Raw genomic sequence first — 21,999 nt, 5'->3', positions numbered from 1 at the left:
AGCCCATCGAAATCTATAAAGACTGTGTAGTATAGTTCCTGCAAAAAATCCACTGGACCAATGTTACATAATATATTGCAGCATATTTCATAGACGCGGAAAATCTCGTAGTGGTACAGCGACAGAGGCTGCATCATTCCCAGCCACAACACAAAGTGGTCGCCATCCTGCTATACCTGTGTACTGGTCTAATCTGTGGTAAATTTTTTCACGGTTGTAACATTAATTTCCAGGGTACTATTTTAGTATAATTTCTAGTTTTATGCACTTTAATGTAAATATGTTTCCTCTGCTTTTTTTCTAACCTATGTTACTTTGAAATACAACGCTCACCGCTTAGATGTTCACAAACGATCACTAGATGGAGATACTGATATGTGAAATTGTTGTTTTAAAATTTGTAATTTGTTATCGTGAAAACAATGGCAGCTCAGAAAATGGACGTCTGGTTTGATTACAGTAATGTTTGGGAGAAATAAGATTTGAAAATATTAAATTTCAAGTTAAGGTTCGTTGGATAATTTTTTCTTTTATTAATTTTTGTACAGGCGTAACTTAGTAAGAACTCACTGAATCGATTCCTTCTGCTTTGGATAATCAGTCACCCTGAGAACAGACTGGTTGCAATTCTTTTGCAGAATTTAGTTGTCATTGTGCTTTGGTTCGCGGCGAATCCCGTGAAGGTCGGCCAAAGCCGGTTTGTTGAGATCGCGTGTTCTCTGCGTCACTTTTAGGCGTCACGAGAAGTCAATTTCTATCTCCTGTCATGTTAAAGCTAAGGACTGACGTGGCCAGGTGTCCTATGAACAGCTGTATTGGATACGGCTATAAATGGAACTTTCGAAGAAAGGAAATTTATATGAAGTAACACTGAAATGTAACGTATATGAATTTTCTATCCTTGAGCAGCTATTCAAGAAACGCAATGGAGGTGTAGAGAATCTTTGTACAGATTATACTCCTACGATAGGTAAAGTAGCTACCACAGTTAACTGCGAAGAGGCGAGAGACGAAACTGCAAAGTTCTACATCGAAGATCGACAGTCATCTATCTACATCATCTAAATCAATACCCCGCAAGTCACGTGACCGTGAGTGGAGGAGGCTACTGATGATACCACTAACGTATCCACCCCCCACCCCCTTCCCTGGTCTACTAGCGAATGGCGATGAGAAGCAAGACTGTTGTTGATAATCCTCTGCACTGACTTTTTCTCCTAGTGGTCATTTCACGAAATATATGTGGCAAGAAGTAATACGTTTGAAGCTTCCATGAAGAAACTTGGCAACTGAAAAAACTTGTAATGCAAAAGTGTATGACTTTTAAATCCCTGTTACAGAGATGTCTAACCAGTCTGATCTATAAAACCCTACGCTACCCTATTTTTGAACACGAACATTAACTTTGTAAATTGCTTTCGTTGTGTGCGGTACCAATTATTCTAAAGTGAATCTGCCTATCTATAATGAAACTGAATACAAATAAGGGTTATCAGTATTAAGCAGAATGGCTTCCTCATGAAATGACACACAATGACGCACTGTTGTGTATTGAAACTGTGCCCTTTACAAAATCGCATGAACTGAATTATACGAAAATGATAACAATTCCTAATTTCGTCTCAAAACGTTCCTTTCGGTCCTACAATTGTTTTCATCTGCAACGGATAACTCAGCTTTGCTCTGTCTTGTTCAGTTATAAGAATATGAAGTGCTGCACTGCATGATCCTCAAATAAATCACTACGCAGATAATTGCCTTATTATTTACTTTAAGCCAGATGAGAATTTTGCTATCTTTCCAAAAATGAATCTAGCTGTTAACTATATAGTGCAAGACGTGGTGGTACAATTCTGACAAGATTTGCTTTTTAGACTGCAAGGAGGAAATGAAATATTTGGAAATGAATACGCTGAGGTGACAAAAGTCATGACATAGCGATATGCACATGTAGAGATGCTGGTAGTATCGCGTACACAAGGTATAAAAGGGTAATGCATTGGAGGTGCTGTCATTTGTTCTCATTTGAAAAGATTACCGACGTGTTTATGGCCGCACGGCGGGAATTAATAGACTCTAACCCGGAATGGCAGTTGGAGCTATACGCATGAAGCATTCCGTTTCTGAAATCCTTAGGGAATTCAATATTTCACGATCCACAGCGTCAAGAGTGTACTGAGACGGGCAAATTTCAGTACCTTTCTACGAATAACGCATTGGCCGACGGCCTTCACTTAACGACCTTGAGCAGTGCAGTGGCGTTTGAGTAGAGTTGTCAGCGCTAACCGACAAGTAACACTGAGTCATATCACCACAGGAATGAACCTGGGACATACGACGAACGTATCCGATAGAACAGTCCAGCGTTAATGGGCTATGCCAGCAGACGACCAACTCGAGTGCCTTTGCTAAAAGCACGACATCTCTTGCAGCGCCTCTGCTGGGCTCGTGACCGTATCGGTTGGCCCATAGACTACTGGAAAACCGTGACCTGCTCGGATGAGCCCCGATTTCAGGTGAAAAGATCTGATGGTAGGGTTTGAGTGTGGCGCAGACCCTAAGAAGGCAAGAACCTAAATTGTGAACAAGGCACAGTGCAAGCTGGTGGTAGCTCCATAAAGGTGTGGGCTATGTTTACATGGAATGGACTGGGTTCTTTGGTCCAGCTGAACCGATCATTGACTGGAAATGCTGATGTTCAGCTACATGAAGACCATTTGCAGCCTTCATGGACTTCATGTTCCCAACCAATGAGGGAATTTTTATGCATGGCAATGTTCCATTTCAGAGCATTCTAGACAATTCGAGTGAATGATCTGGCCACCCTGATCACCCAACATGAATCCCATCGAACATTTATCGGACATTGTTGAGAGATCAGTTCGTTCATAAAATCCTGCACCGTCAACACTTGCGTAGTTATGTTCAGCTACGGAGGCAGCGTGATTCAATATACCTGCAGGGCCTTCCAAGGACCTGGTGAGTTCATGCCACACCGAGTTGCTGCACTACGCTGGGCAAAAAGAGATTCGACACGAAATTAGAAGGTGTCCCGTGACCTTTGTCACCGCAGTGTAAAAGCTTGCCATAAATTAAGGTGGATTAATATCCCTTTAATGACACAGAAGTGAATCCTAATTACATGACACTCTAATCTTCCTTTCCATTACAATAAACAATGAACATTGATTCAGCCAGATTGTTTAAGTTGCAAAGTTGCTCTTTACCTTTCCTACAAATGGTTTTTAACTAAAAATGATGGGTGACGAATAGTAAGTAAAATTGTGAATGACTGATAACTCGCTCTGGATACCAAAACCTATTGTTGAGGAAAATATAATCTTTGCAATAATTACTCGGCTAGCGCTTGCAGCAAATGAAAACTCTGCTCATGTTACCTTTTCCCAGATGTGCTGTACTCTATGGAATCTCCTCAACATCGCCCTCTACCCTCAGTCGCATCAGCCGTTCACCCCCAGCGTATGCCTGATAACGGTCATTTGACCGAAACTGGTAGCGAAGCACATTGTGCAGAATAAAGGACAGCTGAAGGTTCACCACGAATTTTAACAATTATTTGGCGGCTGAATATCCCCACCTGCAAACATAAATATGTCAGCGAGCACTTCAAATAAAATTCTTCTGCTATTCAGTATGTCCACCCTCACTCGCCGTCCGCTCAGCAAACACTCTCTGTCATCCTCTACTACTGATACAACGTGTGGTAGCCAAAGGATTGCGCGCATTCGGGAGGACGACGGTTCAATCCCGTCTCCGGCCATCCTGATTTAGGTTTTCCGTGATTTCCCTAAATCGCTTCAGGCAAATGCCGGGATGGTTCCTTTGAAAGGGCACGGCCGATTTCCTTCCCCACCCTTCCCTCACCCGAGCTTGCGCTCCGTCTCTAATGACCTCGTTGTCGACGGGACGTTAAACGCTAATCTCCTCCTCCTCCTCCAAAGGACTGCGTATCACTCATGTGTTTAGGCATCCAAAAACGCTCAAAACGGCAAATATTCCAAAAGAAGTCATTTCAGATGATGTATAAACCTTTCATGTTGTCCGACGCTTCCCAGAAAGTACTCTCTCGAAATTTCGACATTTCATAAATTACTCCATGTCCTAGGAATCGCGCGCGTTATGTTACAGTAAATAAAAAAAACACCGTCTTGATCACAACTTTTTATTTACCGATCATAGGTTGGGATTTACGTTGCATATCATCTAAGCCTGCCACCGAAAAGTGCAGTTTGTCAAGAGTTGTGTAAAATTCAGTAGTAAATTTCAATAGTATGTCTCTCCCTGACGCACAACGCCTTTCTTGTAGCATCTGCCACTGGAGTTTGTTGAGCATCTCAGTAATGCTCTCGCGCCAACATTCCGTGTCGAAACAAGTTCGGCGTCTGTATGATTGACGCCGAGAGATACTATTTTCTAGAAAACACGGGGTGCTACAGGACAGCGTCTCTACTCTCCACCTTCTGCTGTGGTGGGGACAGTCAACCGATCCCGCTGACAGATTTCCGAAAGAATCGTTAAGATAGCCGAAGTGTGCTCGTCTCTCTTTGTGTGCGCTTGTTGCCTTGTTTGGTATAAATAATAACAACTGTGGTTGGGCTGTTGGGGTAGGATAAGCGCTGAGCTGGAGTGTGAACCCCTTCTGCTCAACAGCCTTCTTTCAGCATTCTCATGCATAGGATACACGGTGAGTTACGAATTCGCACGAGAACAAGTTGCCAATCACGTGTTTACGGCAGGTGTGATACAAATGTGTTACCGTACACCTAGAAGTGATCATCAGACCTCCCCCGGGTAGGGTTAACGGCTGTCTTCAGCGGCGACCGTTAGACGACCGACACAGTCAATTCTAAGGAGGAAGCTGTACCCCGTGGAACCGACACGTGTTGTATCTACGTTCAGAATGTGGGACCTCATTGTCTGCTAGAGCTTCTGGTTTCACCTCCCCGTTTCTCTGCTTTAACACTGAAAGCTGTTGCCGTAAACTACGACGGGCTGTTGTTGCAAAAAATAAAAAAAAGAATGTTTTGTGCAGCATGACTGAAGATGCTCGGCATATAACTTAATGTGGCGTAGGGTCGCCTCAGGCGTATCAAAGACTGCAGAACCTTCGATTTTGCTTGAAACTTTTGCTGGAAAAAATCTCTTACCGACGGATTCCTTGCAGTTTGACCAGAGATCAAACTCAGGCTCGCGTCAATATTGCTATAGGGAAGTCTTCAGTGCAAAATTCTACCGAGGAAACACAAAACCTAGATACAACATGCTGACTGAAGATGAAACTAGTGCACATTTGTAAAAGCCGGCAACTAAGTAGCTGCTACGTGTGTGGGTGTTCCGAGTCGAACACTAACCAAGAAAATTGTCTCGTTCCAGTCGCACTTCCCAGAAAACGATCGGGACTTCGAGACTTCAAGAATGGATTAATAAAAAATACACGAAGTTTAAAATGATGGATTTAATGCTTCAGGTGTTCTATAAAGTCTACCACCACTTGATTACAACGCATGGAACGTTCACACAACTAAGTGAAACCATCAGAAATGACTTTCTTTTGGATGTTACTCAACTCACGCGTTACACTGAGTGTCAGTTTCTGCACATTGTCATTTTATGACCGGTTCGTGTTGATAGCACAATGTCTCGTCACCCTTGACGATTCTTTCCAGAAAATAATTGTCCACGTCTTCACATTTCAGAGAAACTGCTGCAGGCGACCATGCGTTTTTGTTCGAGAGTCTAGGTGTGCAGGACGAAGGCTGTACGCACTTTTCTTGGCTTCAAAACATTTTGCAGGATGTCTTGAACACTTCATTTAGAAATGTTGCACCTTCGAGGTTTGCACACCACGGCCGCACGTGCATTCCGTAACACTGCCTGCTCGTAGCTGACCGGTCAAATGCACAGCTATTATTTAGAGTTGCTAGCTCAAGCAGCAATCACAGTGACTGCACTGACGTCGCTTATACACCAGGAGTACAAAAAATGAAAAAAACTCTCAAATATTCTGTGAAATGATTTATTTAAAAGTGAAAGATAAAACAGATAAGAGAAACATTTGACGCACCTTTGAATAGTGCTCGAATTCGTGTACAGCGGCTGAGATGCTCACACGTTAGTGACGTAAGGAGACAGCTGAGCGAAATTCCACCAGACTGATATCCTCTAGTACCCTTTAAAATTGTAATATTCAGGTTAAACACTGATTTTTGTGATTTTGGCGTAGAGCATGCGGTACCGATACAACCGATTTTTGAACCTTTCCCACTGCCTGCAAATGTCGCACGACGGTGAAATATTTACGGTTCATCACATTTGCCAGTTCTAGAGTACACCGATGTGGAATATATGGACTAATGCGCTTAAACGATCTTCATCAAAACCCTAACATCTTCCGGAAATTGAAGACTCAAAACGATCCTCCTCAAAACGAGAAAACCATTTTCTTGTCGTGCTCTTTTCAGTGGCAATAGTCCCATCAATGGCGTAAATGTTCCCGGTTGCCCCCGCTGCTGTCACCCTTCAGCAGAAGAATATGTCGGAAATGTTTCGATTTCCCCACAGAGCACTCCATATTCTAGCGTCCACTGCTCTACTCACTATCTCCAAATGACAAAATGACAATGTGTAAACTCAAGCGGCAACAGTGACCTACAAATAAAAAATGACTATCACATAAACCGCTAGCAACTGGAATACCAACATGCAAAACAAAAACGATACCAACTTATGCACTAACCAAATATAATATACTCAAATACCGATCGGTATTCTAATATTATTAGATGTGTATAGATCAAGAGAAAGCAGAGATGTTTCAGTTTATGCTGTGATTTGACATTTTTAACGCTTCTTTTAAACAGCTAGAAGCAGATGCTAGTGAAACACTTCACTTTTCTCCCAAATTACTAATTAGATTTTCTTAATTACCCTTATTACTTTCAAATTCTTAATTTTTTTCCCAAAACTATACCTCACGCTGGACTGTTTCATATTCCATTTCTCCATTTTCTCTACTATTCGTTTGGCAATGAGAATGCGAACAAAACTGTTTTCTCAAATCACTGAGTTTTACTTAATTACCCTGATTGCTTTCAAGGAATTAAACTTATTTTGGTAAAACTACACCTCACGCCAGAAAATTTCATATCGCATTTGACTAATTCCTACTCTTCTTTTCGTTATGAAAATTCGAACAAAAATCCATTGTGTAATTTTTAGGGAGTCTTCTTTTTGTTCCGCTCAGACATTTGACCAAAAGTCAACCTAGGGTTTTTTTGGATGGACGATGCATATCGAAAATACCGTGACGTATAATTAAGTGGATCGAATAACAGTTGATCTGATTGGTGTGTAACAATTTGTTTCGCACAAATTACAGATGAAATTAGAAAAATCAGCCGGATACTTTGCATCATCAATGCCAGCAGTCACATAGAACGCCAGACAAATGACTGACGGAGAAAAACACCGAATTAATGTCTCATTGCCCGTATTCACATGTTTCATCAGGAAATGACGTCTTTTTCTTCAGTTAAGTTGGACAAAAACCGCTTGGATGGGTGTTTTCACCAGCTAAAGCAGCTGTTTTATGCGAATGGTCTGCACGTCTGATTTTCACGTGGAGGATCTTGCTTCAGTTCCTGGTGCCGACACGTTTTCTTCATGAGAGAACTGGAACGGTGTGCTCTCAGCCTCGTGAAGATAAGTAAGGAGCTACGAGAGAGAGAATTAGGGCTCCACTGTCTGAACAGCCGACAACGGCCAGCAGAGGCGTGTGCTGACCCCAAGCCTCTCCATACCGCATCCAAATGAAGCCACATAGCAAAGGATGACACGGAGGCCGGTTTGCATGTGTTGGTCCACTGGTCTGACAGTAGAGTTAGTTTCTTTCACTTTTTAAAGAAGCTGTTGAATCCTCAGAAAATGGAAGACCGGAATATAAAATATTACGGGAGTTAGTGAGGGAAAGGGGCGAGATACCACAACAGAATAATGTAATTAACCATTGGAGTGCGTCATTATAACATCTCCAAGCAGCAGAGCTTATTCCTGTTCACTTGAGTTACTCAGTATATAATTCCTGCACTGAGTACTTTCACAAATTTAAAAAAAAAAAAAAAAAAAAAAAAAAAAAAAAAAAAAAAACTAACCATCCGCCTCGATTGCGAAAAAAGAACCTAGTGTTAAGTGTTAACCCAGGTTTCGGCGTAGATAACTACACCTTCTTCAGAACAACAATAAAACCCACAAGTGCCTAAGAAGACCTTTGTCAGTGATTAAAAGAACACCATAGCCATACTTTTATAAACGAAAAAGAAAAGGAAAACACAAACAGTACATATGTACAAAGTCAAAACCACTACTTAACTTAATGGTGTACGCTCTACCTCACACCGGCCTATGTTCGATGGGCCATGACCCGCCATAAACTGGAGCTACAAACGGTCGCTCACTTAGAAGCCTGACCCTCTATCTATGCACATGCGCAAGACAAGGGAAGTTACTTGAATGCGCATGCGCATGCGCATACGAATACGAGAAAGTTTATACATGGGTTGGGGCTAAATATATATATTCCCAACCGTGGATCAACGTATATCAAAAAATGAAATGGATAGAACAAGAGACGAGCTAAATAGGAGATGAAACCTAAAAACAGCCGCACATGGTTGCTTATGCTACTAAAGAAACTTGCATATAAAACTACCTATGACAACAGGAGGAACTCTTAAAAACTATACCTAAAGCCAGTAGTTAGCCTGGGGGGGGGGGGGGGGCTGAGGGGACGTAATCTAAAGACGTCGTGGTAATAAAGATATAGGGAAAAACATGAGGTGTTCAACGGTCTAAAATCACCTTCATCGTAAAAGGAAAATGAGGATAAAAAGAAAGAAGATGAACAGCTTGACCAACCGCGCTCGCCAATCAGCGCGCGCATGTGATAATCGACAGATCATCAAATTTACTAGTATGAAGAACAAAGTAAAGGCGCGAAACCTTCAAAAAATTTTCTATTTGGTCATTGATGATATTGTCTTTAACCTGATTCAGATGCTTAAAGATCTGCATTTCTTCCAAAACATCCAGTTTTAAGCCCTTAACCTCGGCATGAAGTAACTCGATATTAACTAGAGGGCTCGGCGCATGAGCCATTTGCACAAGGTGTTTCGCATAAGTAGAGCCCTTAGTGCCGTCACCGCTTCTAGTAGGAATATGCTCTTTATATCTGAGACCCAGAGCTCGCCCCGGGCAGACGGGGCTATGGTGTTCTTTTAATCATTGACAGAGGTCTTATTAGGCACTTGTGGGTTTTATTGTTGTTCTGAAGAAGGTGTAGTTATCTATGCCGAAACCTGGGTTAACACTTAACACTAGGTGCTTTTTTCGCAATCGAGGCGGATTTTAGTTTTTTTAAATATGTTAACCAATGATTGCTGACGCGCTGCGATGTTGAAGGTTCTTACTCTCACGAATGTTATCATGTATTCTTCCTACTGTACTGTATAGACAAAAGTAAAAGTTCGTTATTTGTTGTATTTCCTGGTGTTGCAATTTTAATGGCGAACTGCATGTGTTGGTGTTGGATAATGAAGCAAACTGTGCGTACCAGAGAGCAGCAGCGTTTGTGACAGAGCTGACGTTTCGCCCACAGGCTGGATGTGGACCCCAGGGTGCGGATGGCGCTGCCCAGCCTGCTCGTGGGGGGCCTCATGCAGTACCTCTACAATGCCGGCATCAACCAGATAATGGTCCAGCGGTACCTCGCGCTGCCCACGCTCACCAAGGCCAACATGTGAGTACAGATCCCAGTCGTAAGGCAATAGTACAGTTATACCAAGAAGCAATGTTAACGGCCATTGTGCGTCTAGGGTGACAGGATGATACCGGTAACGCGAGCACAAGCAGTGAACAGCGTGCAACGATGAGTACTCCTCAGACTGTCAGGAGATTTTGGCACTGTAAAATGGAAGAACTTCAAGTAATATTCGGAATATGTCAACTTGTCCACTTAGCCTAGAAATACTGAAGGAAGCAGTAGTGCCCAAGTTCAAGAGGAGTGACTGCGGCAGTGTTAAGGATCTCATGGGATAACAGACCACAGAAAATAATTAAGAAATCGTATCCTCTTCCTTTGGCAGGAACGCTGAGATTGTGCCGAAAAAGGTAAAAGAACCTGCAGTTCATCAGGTTTGATGCCATGGCTCTAAGCACTATCGGACTTAACATCTGAGGTCATCAGTCCCCTGGACTTAGAACTATTTAAACCTAACTAACCTAAGGACATCACACACATCCAAGCCCGAGGCAGGATTTGAACCTGCGACCGTAGCAGCAGCGCGCTTCCGGACTGAAGCGCCTAGAACCGCTCGGCCACAGTGGCCGGCGACCAGGATGTAATTCGCGACATAAAGAAATACTGCATCGGTCGTAATATCATGTGTATATTATTGCAGATCTAGATTTAAGCTAACAGCACAGTTACCATTATTGCTATAAATATAAAATAACACAGGTATCAAGCATTGAAAAAGTGCACTAACCAAGAACCAAATCACAGTTGTACACAGCGCCAACTGCACGACTACATATCGTATTCATGTAGACTCAGCATACCTGTAATGACACATGTTACAATATAACCTAGACATGTACAAGCATCAATCAAACGGGGTCCACTGCTTACAATTCCATACGGTTAACCTCGATTTACACCATATTGGATGGCCAGCGCTCACCATTTTCATGCCGGCCGTTGTGACCGAGCGCTTCTAGGCGCTTCAGTCCGGAGCCGCGCTGCTGCTACGGTCGCAGGTTCGAATCCTGCCTCGGGCCTGGATGTGTGTTATGTCCTTAGATTAGTTAGGTTTACGTAGTTCCAAGTCTAGGGGACTAATGACCTCAGATGTTAAGTCCCATAGTGCTTAGAGCCACTTGAACCATTTCCATTATCCAATTATAAAAAATGGCTTAAAATAAAATATATGTATTGCAATAAAAGGAAATAATAATCATAGTGAAGTATAATTTTTTCAGGAGGCATATAAATTAAAATAAGCATTGCGACAAATATTGCAATACGTTAAGTCCATTATAAATGTACACTGTCCCTCATATCTCTCCTCGTCCTTAGCGCTTATGTCTGAACAACATGACAGAAACACACGTTACCATCATAATAAAATCCTCTCTGTTCCACTGCATCGCTCAGTCGCCTTCTCCAAGTCCTTTGCAGTAGCGGGAACCCGACTCTGGAATAACTTCCCTCGGTATGTTAGAGAACTTAAAAACATGTCCAGCTTCAAAAAACAGTTAATGACGTATCTACTTAAGCAACAGTAATGCTTTCCTTTGTACACGAATGCACTTCACCTCATTACTTCCCTCTTTCCCCCTCCTTAAGCCTTCCTCACCCAAAACTCGCTATACTAGTAAACATCTACTTTACACACCAAGATATTAACGTACATCTGCACAAATCTTCATTACTATTGCCAATTTTTCTCATGTTTATCATTATTATTTAATTTGTTTTACTGTTACTATTATTACTTTTATCATAATTTGTATGTATAGCACCTGTCGTAAAAATACTGCCAGTACTTACTTTATTAGGTCTTAGTCATTATTTTTTATTCATATTGTGACTAGGGTAATCTAATTTTCTTATTGAAAGTATTGTCATGATGCAACTCTGATGTGTGAAATGCTGCATGTGTGAAACACTGGTCCGATGTAAGAGAGGGCCTGATGGCCCTAATCTGATCAGGTTAAATAAATAAATAAATAAATAAATAAATTAAAACTTATTAAAAAACTTCATTCCATAAAATATTAAAACAGGAGTAACAAACTGGCGTAAAAATTATAATCTATCTTTCCTTACTTTATTTTATAATCAAAAAATGTAAAATGTAGTTATCAGTGCAAATATATGTAGACACTGCTGATGAAATTTTCAATCGGTGTCATGGCTGCCAAGCGAAAGTGAAATACAATAAAATGTTTATTATATGCTTCTTAGCAAATTTCAGCAGACATAAGTAGCATATACCGATGCTGAAAACAACATTACAAAGTGCACAATCTGTAAATACTGAAAAGACAATTTAGATCCTTCATTATACAGTTTGTACTCATATGTCAAACTTTACTACATGGTGACGAGTCCTATAGGTTGACTGTATTGTTCCCATGCAACACTATACCCGTCCTGAAAGCAACACGACCTCTGTTGTCGTCTCAGCGTGTTCCAATCTCCTTGGACGACTAACTGGCTCTGAGCACTATGGGACTTAACATCTATGGTCATCAGTCCCATAGAACTTACAACTACTTAAACCTACACATCTACATATACATCTACATTTATACTCCGCAAGCCACCCAACGGTGTGTGGCGGAGGGCACTTTACGTGCCACTGTCATTACCTCCCTTTCCTGTTCCAGTCGCGTAAGGTTCGCGGGAAGAACGACTGTCTGAAAGCCTCCGTGCGCGCTCTAATCTCTCTGATTTTACATTCGTGATCTCCTCGGGAGGTATAAGTAGGGGGAAGCAGTATATTCGATACCTCATCCAGAAACGCACCCTCTCGAAACCTGGGCAGCAAGCTACACCGCGATGCAGAGCGCCTCTCTTGCAGAGTCTGCCACTTGAGTTTGTTAAACATCTCCGTAACGCTATCACGGTTACCAAATAACCCTGTGACGAAACGCGCCGCTCTTCTTTGGATCTTCTCTATCTCCACCGTCAACCCGATCCGATCTGGTACGCATCCCACACTGATGAGCAATACTCAAGTATAGATCAAACGAGTGTTTTGTAAGCCACATCCTTTGTTGATGGACTACATTTTCTAAGGACTCTCCCAATGAATCTCAACCTGGTACCCGCCTTACCAACAATTAATTTTATATGATCATTCCACTTCAAATCGTTCCGCACGCATACTCCCAGATATTTTACAGAAGTAACTGCTACCAGTGTTTGTTCCGCTAGCATATAATCATACAATAAAGGATCCTTCTTTCTATGTATTCGCAATACATTATATTTGTCTATGTTAAGGGTCAGTTGCCACTCCCTGCACCAAGTGCCTATCCGCTGCAGATCTTCCTGTATTTCGCTACAATTTTCTAATGCTCCAACTTCTCTGTATACTACAGCATCATCCGCGAAAAGCCGCGTGGAACTTCCGACACTATCTACTAGGTCATTCATATATACTGTGAAAAGCAGTGGTCCCATAACACTCCCCTGTGGCACGCCAGAGGTTACTTTAACGTCTGTAGACGTCTCTCTATTGATAACAACATGCTGTGTTCTGTTTGCTAAAAACTCTTCAATCCAGCCACACAGCTGGTCTGATATTCCGTAGGCTCTTACTTAGTTTATCAGGCGACAGTGCGGAACTGTATCGAACGCCTTCCGGAAGTCAAGAAAAATAGCATCTACCTGGGAGCCTGTATCTAATATTTTCTGGGTCTCATGAACAAATAAAGCGAGTTGGGTCTCACACGATCGCTGTTTCCGGAATCCATGTTGATTCCTACATAGTAGATTCTGGGTTTCCAAAAACGACATGATACTCGAGCAAAAGACATGTTCTAAAATTCTACAACAGATCGACGTCAGAGATATAGGTCTATAGTTTTGCGCATTTGCTCGACTACCCTTCTTGAAGACTGGGACTAACTGTGCTCTTTTCCAATCATTTGGAACCTTCCGTTCCTCTAGAGACTTGCGGTACACGGCTGTTAGAAGGGGGGCAAGTTCTTTCGCGTACTCTGTGTAAAATCGAATTGGTATCCCGTCAGGTCCAGTGGACTTTCCTCAGTTGAGTGATTCCAGTTGCTTTTCTATTCCTTGGACACTTATTTTGATGTCAGCCATTTTTTCGTTTGTGTGAGGATTTAGAGAAGGAACTGCAGTGCGGTCTTCCTCTGTGAAATAGTTTTGGAAAAAGGTGTTTAGTATTTCAGATTTACGCGTGTCATCCTCTGTTCCAATGCCATCATCATCCCGGAGTGTCTGGATATGCTACCTAACTAACCTAAGGACAGCACACAACACCCAGTCATCACGAGGCATAGAAAATCCCTGACCCCGCCGGGAATCGAACCCGGGAACCCGGGCGTGGGAAGCGAGAACGCTACCGCACGACCACGAGCTGCGGACAGACGACTAACTGCAGAAGTCCACGATGCGATTGGAAGTGGCCACCTACCTGTACTCCTCACCATCTCCTACGCACAATCTCATCTCCCTGCATCCCATCTCAATCTCCATGCAAGAGTTATCCAAGATTACTTGCGGTCAAACTGGAATGCCTGCGAGGAATCCATAGAAACCCAGATTCAGAGCCACTCCCTAACTTTCCAGCAACCTGACGATACTACTCATGCCACGTCCTTCCTGCAGCAGACCTTGTCAGAGGTTACATTCACCCACATTCCTTCCAAGACCATATACCCTGTCCCCTCACCATCCTCTCTCCTTCCCTTAAGAACCCTGTCGCTTGTATCGCTCTATTGCTCCCTCTTGCGCCCTCGTGACAGGGGTACACTCGCACTCACACGCATCTGTCAAGATCAGAGACAAGTCAGGAATTTAGTAAAAAAAGAAAAGCCGCCGGGGGTTGGCGCCAGACATGCGTCAATCAGACTCAACACTGCACTCCCCATTAACTCTTCCAAGTACTGGAAAGCATTCCATCGATCATCCCATATCTCACTACCCACTCCTTCACAACAACCACCCCTTACTTGACAACATGAGTAAAGCTTTGCATCCTATGACTCTGACATTTTCTCCGTCCGTGATGACTCTCATTTTTACTCATTGTTCCTACCACCCACAAACGTACAAACACTGCTGTACCACCCCTAGGTCCCAGATTCCAGCTTCCAAACCATAAACAGATTTAAATACGCCAATTACAGCGCAAGATATAATACAAGTACTCCACAAGAAACGCAACACTTCCGCAGTTACGAATCAGTCATTTATCAACACATCAAAGAACACCCCCTTTTCTTTCTAGTCATCTTTGCAACACTTTCCACCACTATCTACTCCACAGGTTTCTATCCTCAACTGTGGAAAACCTCCAAAATCCTACATTTCCTCAAACTGCACAAATCTTCTACTGATAAGTCCTCCTACAACCCCGTCTCCCTCACTCCATTGTTTACCAAGGTCTTCGAATCTATCCTTTCCCAACGCATGCATCGACACATATTGTTTTAGTAGATGCATGATTTTTTCAATAACAATCTGTCCAACAGTTACTATAGTTTGTTTAGATAAAAGTTTGCGAGTAATTTTCAGAACGTCATTTACGGGGACTTCGTGAAGTCAGTTGATATTCTTTCACACTAATACCCTTTTAATGTATGTTTTAATTGAATAAATGAGTGAGTTAAACCAAAACTTGTTTCTATACACCTTCTATTCATATCAAATTTATTAATTCGTAATTCTCCACTTTAGGGTCCATACCTGGGTCGTTAAATTCTTCCGTTATACATTTCATTGTGCACAATAATCACAGCTTTGTTTTGAAAGGCGCTTAATTAATTTTCTAGTTCAGGCAAACATTTTTACGCATAAGGAGTTTTGCAAACCGTTGTGTGGTTTCTGAATGAGTTGCAGATAACTTTTCGCTCCCTGTATTTTATTCTATGGTAAGTCACGTGACAACGCAGTGAGAGAAACACGAGGTCCTAGTTAGTTAGTTAGTTTCTTGTTCCACAGAGCACATTCACGATAAACGTTTTAATGTGGAATGTGTCACCAGAACAAATATTATACAGTTATACACAAGTAAAAAATAAAAACAAAAAAATATTATTTATGTGGATACCTGAATTACCTCGAAGAAAACGCTCTATTGACACACAGTCAACATGGGTTTAGAAAACATCGTTCCTGTGAAACACAACAAGCTCTTTATTCATATGAAGTGGTGAGTGCTATTGACAAGGGATTTCAGATCGATTCCGTATTTCTGGATTTCCGGAAGGCTTTTGAGACTGTACCACACAAGCGGCTCGTAGTGAAATTGCGTGCTTATGGAATATCGTCTCAGTTATGTGACTGGATCTGTGATTTCCTGTCAGAGAGATCACAGTTCGTTGTAATTGACGGAAAGTCATCGCGTAAAACAGAGGTGATTTCTGGCGTTCCCCAAGGTAGTGTCATAGGCCCTTTGCTGTTCCTTATCTATATAAACGATTTGGGAGACAATCTGAGCAGCCGTCTTAGGTTGTTTGCAGATGACGCTGTCGTTTATCGACTAATTAAGTCATGAGAAGATCAAAACAAACTACAAAACGATTTAGGAGAAATATCGGAATGGTGCGGAAAGTGGCAGTTGACCCTCAATAGCTGGCCGGGGTGGCCGTGCAGTTCTAGGCGCTGGAACCGTGTGACCGCTACGGTCGCAGGTTCGAATCCTGCCTCGGACACGGATGTGTGGGATGTCCTTAGGTTAGTTAGGTTTAAGTAGTTCTAAGTTCTAGGGGACTGATGACCTTAGAAGTTAAATCCCGTAGTGCTCAGAGCCATTTGAACCATTTTTTTTTATCCTCAATAGCGAAAAGTGTGAGGTCATCCACATGAGTGCTAAAAGGAACTTGTTAAACTTCGGTTCCACGATAAATCAGTCTAATCTAAAAGCCGTAAATTCAACTAAATATCTAGGTATTACAATTACGAACAATTTAAATTGGAAGGAACACTTAGAAAATGTTGTGGGGAAGGCTAACCGAAGACTGCGTTTTATTGGCAGGACACTTAGAAAATGTAACAGACCTACTAAGGAGACTGCCTACACTACGCGGTGTGGGATCCTTACCAGACAGAAGTGACTGAGTACATCGAAAAAGTTCAAAGAAAGGCAGCATGTTTTGTATTATCGCGAAATATGGGAGAGTGTGTCACGGAAATGATACAGGATTTGGGATGGACATCATTAAAAGAAAGGCGTTTTTCGTTGCGACGGAATCTTCTCACGAAATTCCAATCACCAAATTTCTCCTCCGAATCCGAAAATATGTTGTTGACACCGACCTACATAGGGAGGAACGATCACCACGATAAGAAAAGGGAAATCAGAGCTCGTGTTCATTCTTTCCGCGCGCTATACGAGATTGGAATAATAGAAAATTGTGAAGGTGGTTCGATGAACCCTCTGCCAGGCACTTAAATGTGATTTGTCGAGTATCCACGTAGATGTAGATGTAGACCTCCTGACCATTTACAGGGTTTTTAATGAATAACTATATCTGCCTGAAAATTCCTCTGTGGTGTACGTCTTTGACATTTGAAAACACGTCTGTTATCTGTCAGAGAATTTATTTCCATGGGTAGACAATGAAAGAGTTTTATAGCTTCATATTTCTCCCCTTTCTGTGTCATAGTTAGATTAATTAAGCACCCGTTTTGCTTTTTGTGATTCATGTAACGTGCATATAAAGCTCATCTGCATTAAAAACTTGTATCGCTTGTGTTGTGCTGAAAAACAAAATTCACAAAGAAATTTACGCATTTAAGGATTATTACGTTCTGAGTAAGTACATTACGGAACTATAGCCTAACACCTTCTCTTTAAAATGACAATTTACAAAAATTGTTCAAATGGCTCTGAGCACTATGGGACTTAACTGCTGAGGTCATCAGTCCCCTAGAACTTAGAACTACTTAAATCTAACTAACCTAAGGACATCACACACATCCATGCCCGAGGCAGGATTCGAACCTGCGACCATAGCGGTCACGCGGTTCCAGACTGAAGCGCCTGGAACCGCTCGGCCACACCGGCCGGCGACAATTTACAACGGTGGAAATCTGAACTTCGCATGTCTTTTATTTGCAGAGCGGTGTGGATATTCACTGCCGGTGCTGCTAGCCTCATCCTGCTGAGCACCTACAGCGGCCTCCTGATCTTCGCCAGGTACTTCGACTGCGATCCTCTCACCACCAAGGTACGCGTTTGTAGCGTAAAGCAGTGCGCTACTGGAATTTTAAATCTTTGGGTAGAACCGCAGACCGTAAGACGGTGTGAAAAAGCAGCACCTAAAAAAATAAAGGCGGTGTAATACCAGTGAGGCAGTACTGTAAGAGTTCGCCTCCGTAACTGGGTGTTCAGCACGGCTGACTGCAATGGGAAGGTTCCTGGTTCGATTCACGGCACTGCCAAGGATTTTTCCTTGTTGAGAGGACTGTTACTGGGTGCACTCATCCTCAACAGAGGAGCTACACGACCGATTAGTAGCGGTTCCAGCGTCAAAAAATCCTATGGCCAGGGGAGCGATGTGCTGAGACATGCCTCTCCATACAGCATTGAACGACGGCATTGACAGAAGATGACATGGCTGTCGCTCGGGCCCGGTTGACACACATAGGGCCAGTACGTGGAAACTGAATTGATATGAATACCATGAGACATTTAATTGGCTATCCCTGCTCACACAATACTTTTTTAATTAATGTATGACGGCGTGCTGAAAGGTACTGTCTCTGAATTTTTGGCGTTAAAACTCTTGAAGCTTTTAACTAAATGAATCGTTATTTACAGTCTACATTTTTATTCTTCATGACTACATATATATTTCTCAACGTAATCTCCCTTGCGACGAACACATTTCTCCCAACGAGATGCCTGTTTGTTGGTACTGTCACTGCAAACTGCTTGACTTTGTTGAGGGAGTTACAACCTCACCTCTGCTTGCAGTGCCTCATCACTATCAAACGGAGGTCCATTCTTGAAGTTGTTCTTTAAGTTTTGGAAACAAATGAAGATAAGGTGGGGCCACGTCGGGAGGAGGTTTGACGACACTGTACACAAGACGCCGGACTGTTCCAGATGTCGCAGCGCTGGTCTGTGGCCCGGCTGAACGAGAGGGTGCTTCATGTGCGGACGAATTCGAAAGTCGATTAGAGCACGATGTTCCTCACGCATCGACGTAGTTACGTTACTAACCACCATGTTACACAATGGAGCCCTGTGGCAGCAGAAAGCAGCAAATATTTTGACACGAAGAATAAAGACATAAACTATATGATCAAAGGTATACGGGCACCTGGCTGAAAATGACTTACAAGTTCATGGTGACCTCTATCGATAATGCTGGAATTTAATATGGTGGTGGCCCACCCTTAGCCTTGATGACAGCTTCCACTCTCGCAGGCATACGTTCAATCAAGTGCTGGAAGGTTTCTTGGGCAATGGCAGCCCATTCTTCACGGAGTGTTGCACTGAGGAGAGCTGTCAATGTCGGTCGGTGAGGACTGGCACGAAGTCGCCGTTCCAAAACATCCCAAAGGTGTTCTGTAAGAGTCAGGTCAGGACTCTGTGCAGGCCAGTCCATTACAGGGATGTTACTGTCGTGTAACCACACTGCCACAGGCCGTGCATTATGAACAGATGCTCGATCGTGTAGAAAGATGCAGTCGCCGTCTCAGAATTCAACAGTGGGAAGCAAGAAGGTGCTTCAAACATCAATGTAGGCCTTTGTTGTGATAATTCCACGTGAAACAACAAGGGGTGCAAGGCCCCTCCACGAAAAACACGACCACACCATAACACCACCACCTCCGAATTTCACTGTCATCACTACACACGCTGGCAGATGACGTTCACCGGGCATTCGCCATACCTACCCCCTGCCATCGGATCGCCACATTATGTACCGTGATTCGTTAGTTCACGCAACGTTTTACCACTGTTCAATCGTCCAATGTTTACTCTCCTTACACCAAGCGAGGCGTCGTTTGGCATTTACCGGCGTGATGTGTGGCCTATGAGCAGCCGCTCGACCATGAAATCCAAGTCTTCTCACCTCTCGCCTAACTGTCACAATACTTGCAGTGGATCCTGATGCAGTTTGGAATTCCTATGTGATGGTCTGGATAGATGTCTGCCTATTACACCTTACGAACCTCTTCAACTGTCGGCGTTCTAAAAAATGGTTCAAATGGCTCTGAGCACTATGGGACTTAACATCTATGGTCATCAGTCCCCTAGAACTTATAACTACTTAAACCTAACTAACCTAAGGACAGCACACAACACCCAGCCATCACGAGGCAGAGAAAATCCCTGACCCCGCCGGGAATCGAACCCGGGAACCCGGGCGTGCGAAGCGAGAACGCTACCGCACGACCACGAGATGCGGGCTGTCGGCGTTCTGTGTCAGTCAACAGACGAGGTCGGCCTGTACTTTTTTGTGCTGTACGTGTCCCTTCACGTTTCCACTTCTCTATCACATCGGATGTTTAGAAGTGTGGAAATCTCACGTACAGGCGTATGACGCAAGTCACCCAATCAGCTGACCACCTTCGAAGTCCGTAATTCCGCGTAGCGCCCCATTCTACTCTCTCTTGATGTCTAATGACTACTGAGGTCGCTGATATGGAGTACCCGGCAGAAGGCGGCAGCACAGCGTGCCTAATATGAAAAAAGTATGTTTTTGGGGGTGTCCGGATACTTTTGATCACATAGTCTAGAATAAAGATACAGAATGTTAATGGTGTTTGTTTTATTTAAAACTCTTAGTTTTCACATTAAAAATTCGGTGGCATCACTTTGCAACACACCCTTGTAATGGAAGGAATGATTCAACACAAGAGAGGAGGCCGCCTGGACGGCTGTGCAGAAACTGAAATTTACACGGATTAAAAATCTCATAAACATACCATCTGCAGTGCTACCCATCGTATTTTATCCTGACAACTATGCAGGATACCTGTCATACATTAAACAGGCCACAGTAAGAATGTCTGAAAGATGTGTCGTCGCCCGATTGACTGTTTAGCGTCAACTGTCACAGGACGTATCATATTGACTTGAGATTGAAATGACACCGCAGCATTGCGAAAATATGCCCCAGTATGATTTACACAACATTTCGCAGGACCAAAGTCGGAACATGAACCTTTTTTTCTATTCTGTCCAGATTTTGAAGTGTGTTGGCCCACTGTACGGTGGGTTAACGACGAGCGCCGATGTGTAGGCCAGCCTGGATGTTATTCATGGGCGGTTTCCCACATCCGGTCTCGCTTAAGCTACACGATTCGCAAACATTTCGAAAAACGTTCAGACACTTTCACATGGATAACACTATGCAAAACGTATGATCATCACACAGGAATTCAAAACTGCATCAGGATCCACTGCAAGTATTGTGACAGTTAGGCGGAAGGTGAGAAAACTTGGATTTCATACTCGAGCAGCTGCACATACGCCACACTTCACGTCGGTAAAAGCCGACGACGCCTCGCTTGGTGTAAGGAGAGTAAATATTGCACGATTCCACAGTAGAAAAAAATTGTGTGGAGTGATGAATCACGGTACACAGTGTGGCGATCCGATGGCAGAGGGTGGGTATGGCGAATGCCCGGTGAACGTCATCTGCCAGCGTGTGTAGTGCCAACAGTAAAATTCGGAGGCGGTGGTGTTATTGTGTGGTCGTGTTTTTCATGGAGGGTGCTTGCACCTCTTGTTGTTTTTCGTGGCACTATCACAGGCAGTCCTACACTGATGTTCGAAGCACCCTCTTGCTTCCCACTGTGGCTGGCTCTGAGCACTATGGGACTCAACTGCTGTGGTCATTAGTCCCCTAGAACTTAGAACTACTTAAACCTAACTAACCTAAGGACATCATACACATCCATGCCCGAGGCAGGATTCGAACCTGCGACCGTAGCAGTCGCACGGTTCCGGACTGCGCGCCTAGAACCGCGAGACCACCGCGGCCGGCGCTTCCCACTGTTGAAGAGCAATTCGGGGATGGCGACTGCATCTTTCAACATGATCGAGCACCTGTTCACAATGCACGGCATGTGGCGGAGAGGTTACATGACAATAATATCCATGTAATGGATTGGCCTGCACAGAGTCCTGACCTGAATCCTATAGAACACCTTTGGGATGTTTTGAAACGCCGACGTCGTGCCAGGCCTCACCGACCGACATC

General features: G+C 43.3%; 1 protein-coding gene across 1 annotated transcript in view; it reads left to right on the top strand.

Moving 5' to 3' along the window:
• The window catches only part of LOC124803003 (sodium-coupled monocarboxylate transporter 1-like), a 180,532-nt gene that overhangs the window by 92,960 nt on the left and 65,573 nt on the right, over positions 1 to 21,999 (top strand). Inside the window, exons 8-9 of the mRNA XM_047264110.1 lie at positions 9,674 to 9,814; positions 17,898 to 18,006. Of these exons, the coding sequence (XP_047120066.1) occupies positions 9,674 to 9,814; positions 17,898 to 18,006 (250 nt within the window). The remainder of the gene's footprint in view (positions 1 to 9,673; positions 9,815 to 17,897; positions 18,007 to 21,999) is intronic.

The sequence above is a fragment of the Schistocerca piceifrons genome, chromosome 6 (assembly GCF_021461385.2).
Source record: "Schistocerca piceifrons isolate TAMUIC-IGC-003096 chromosome 6, iqSchPice1.1, whole genome shotgun sequence".
NCBI lineage: Eukaryota > Metazoa > Arthropoda > Insecta > Orthoptera > Acrididae > Schistocerca > Schistocerca piceifrons.
Note: the sequence above shows the minus strand (reverse complement) of the source record. Positions and strands in the feature narration are given on the sequence as shown.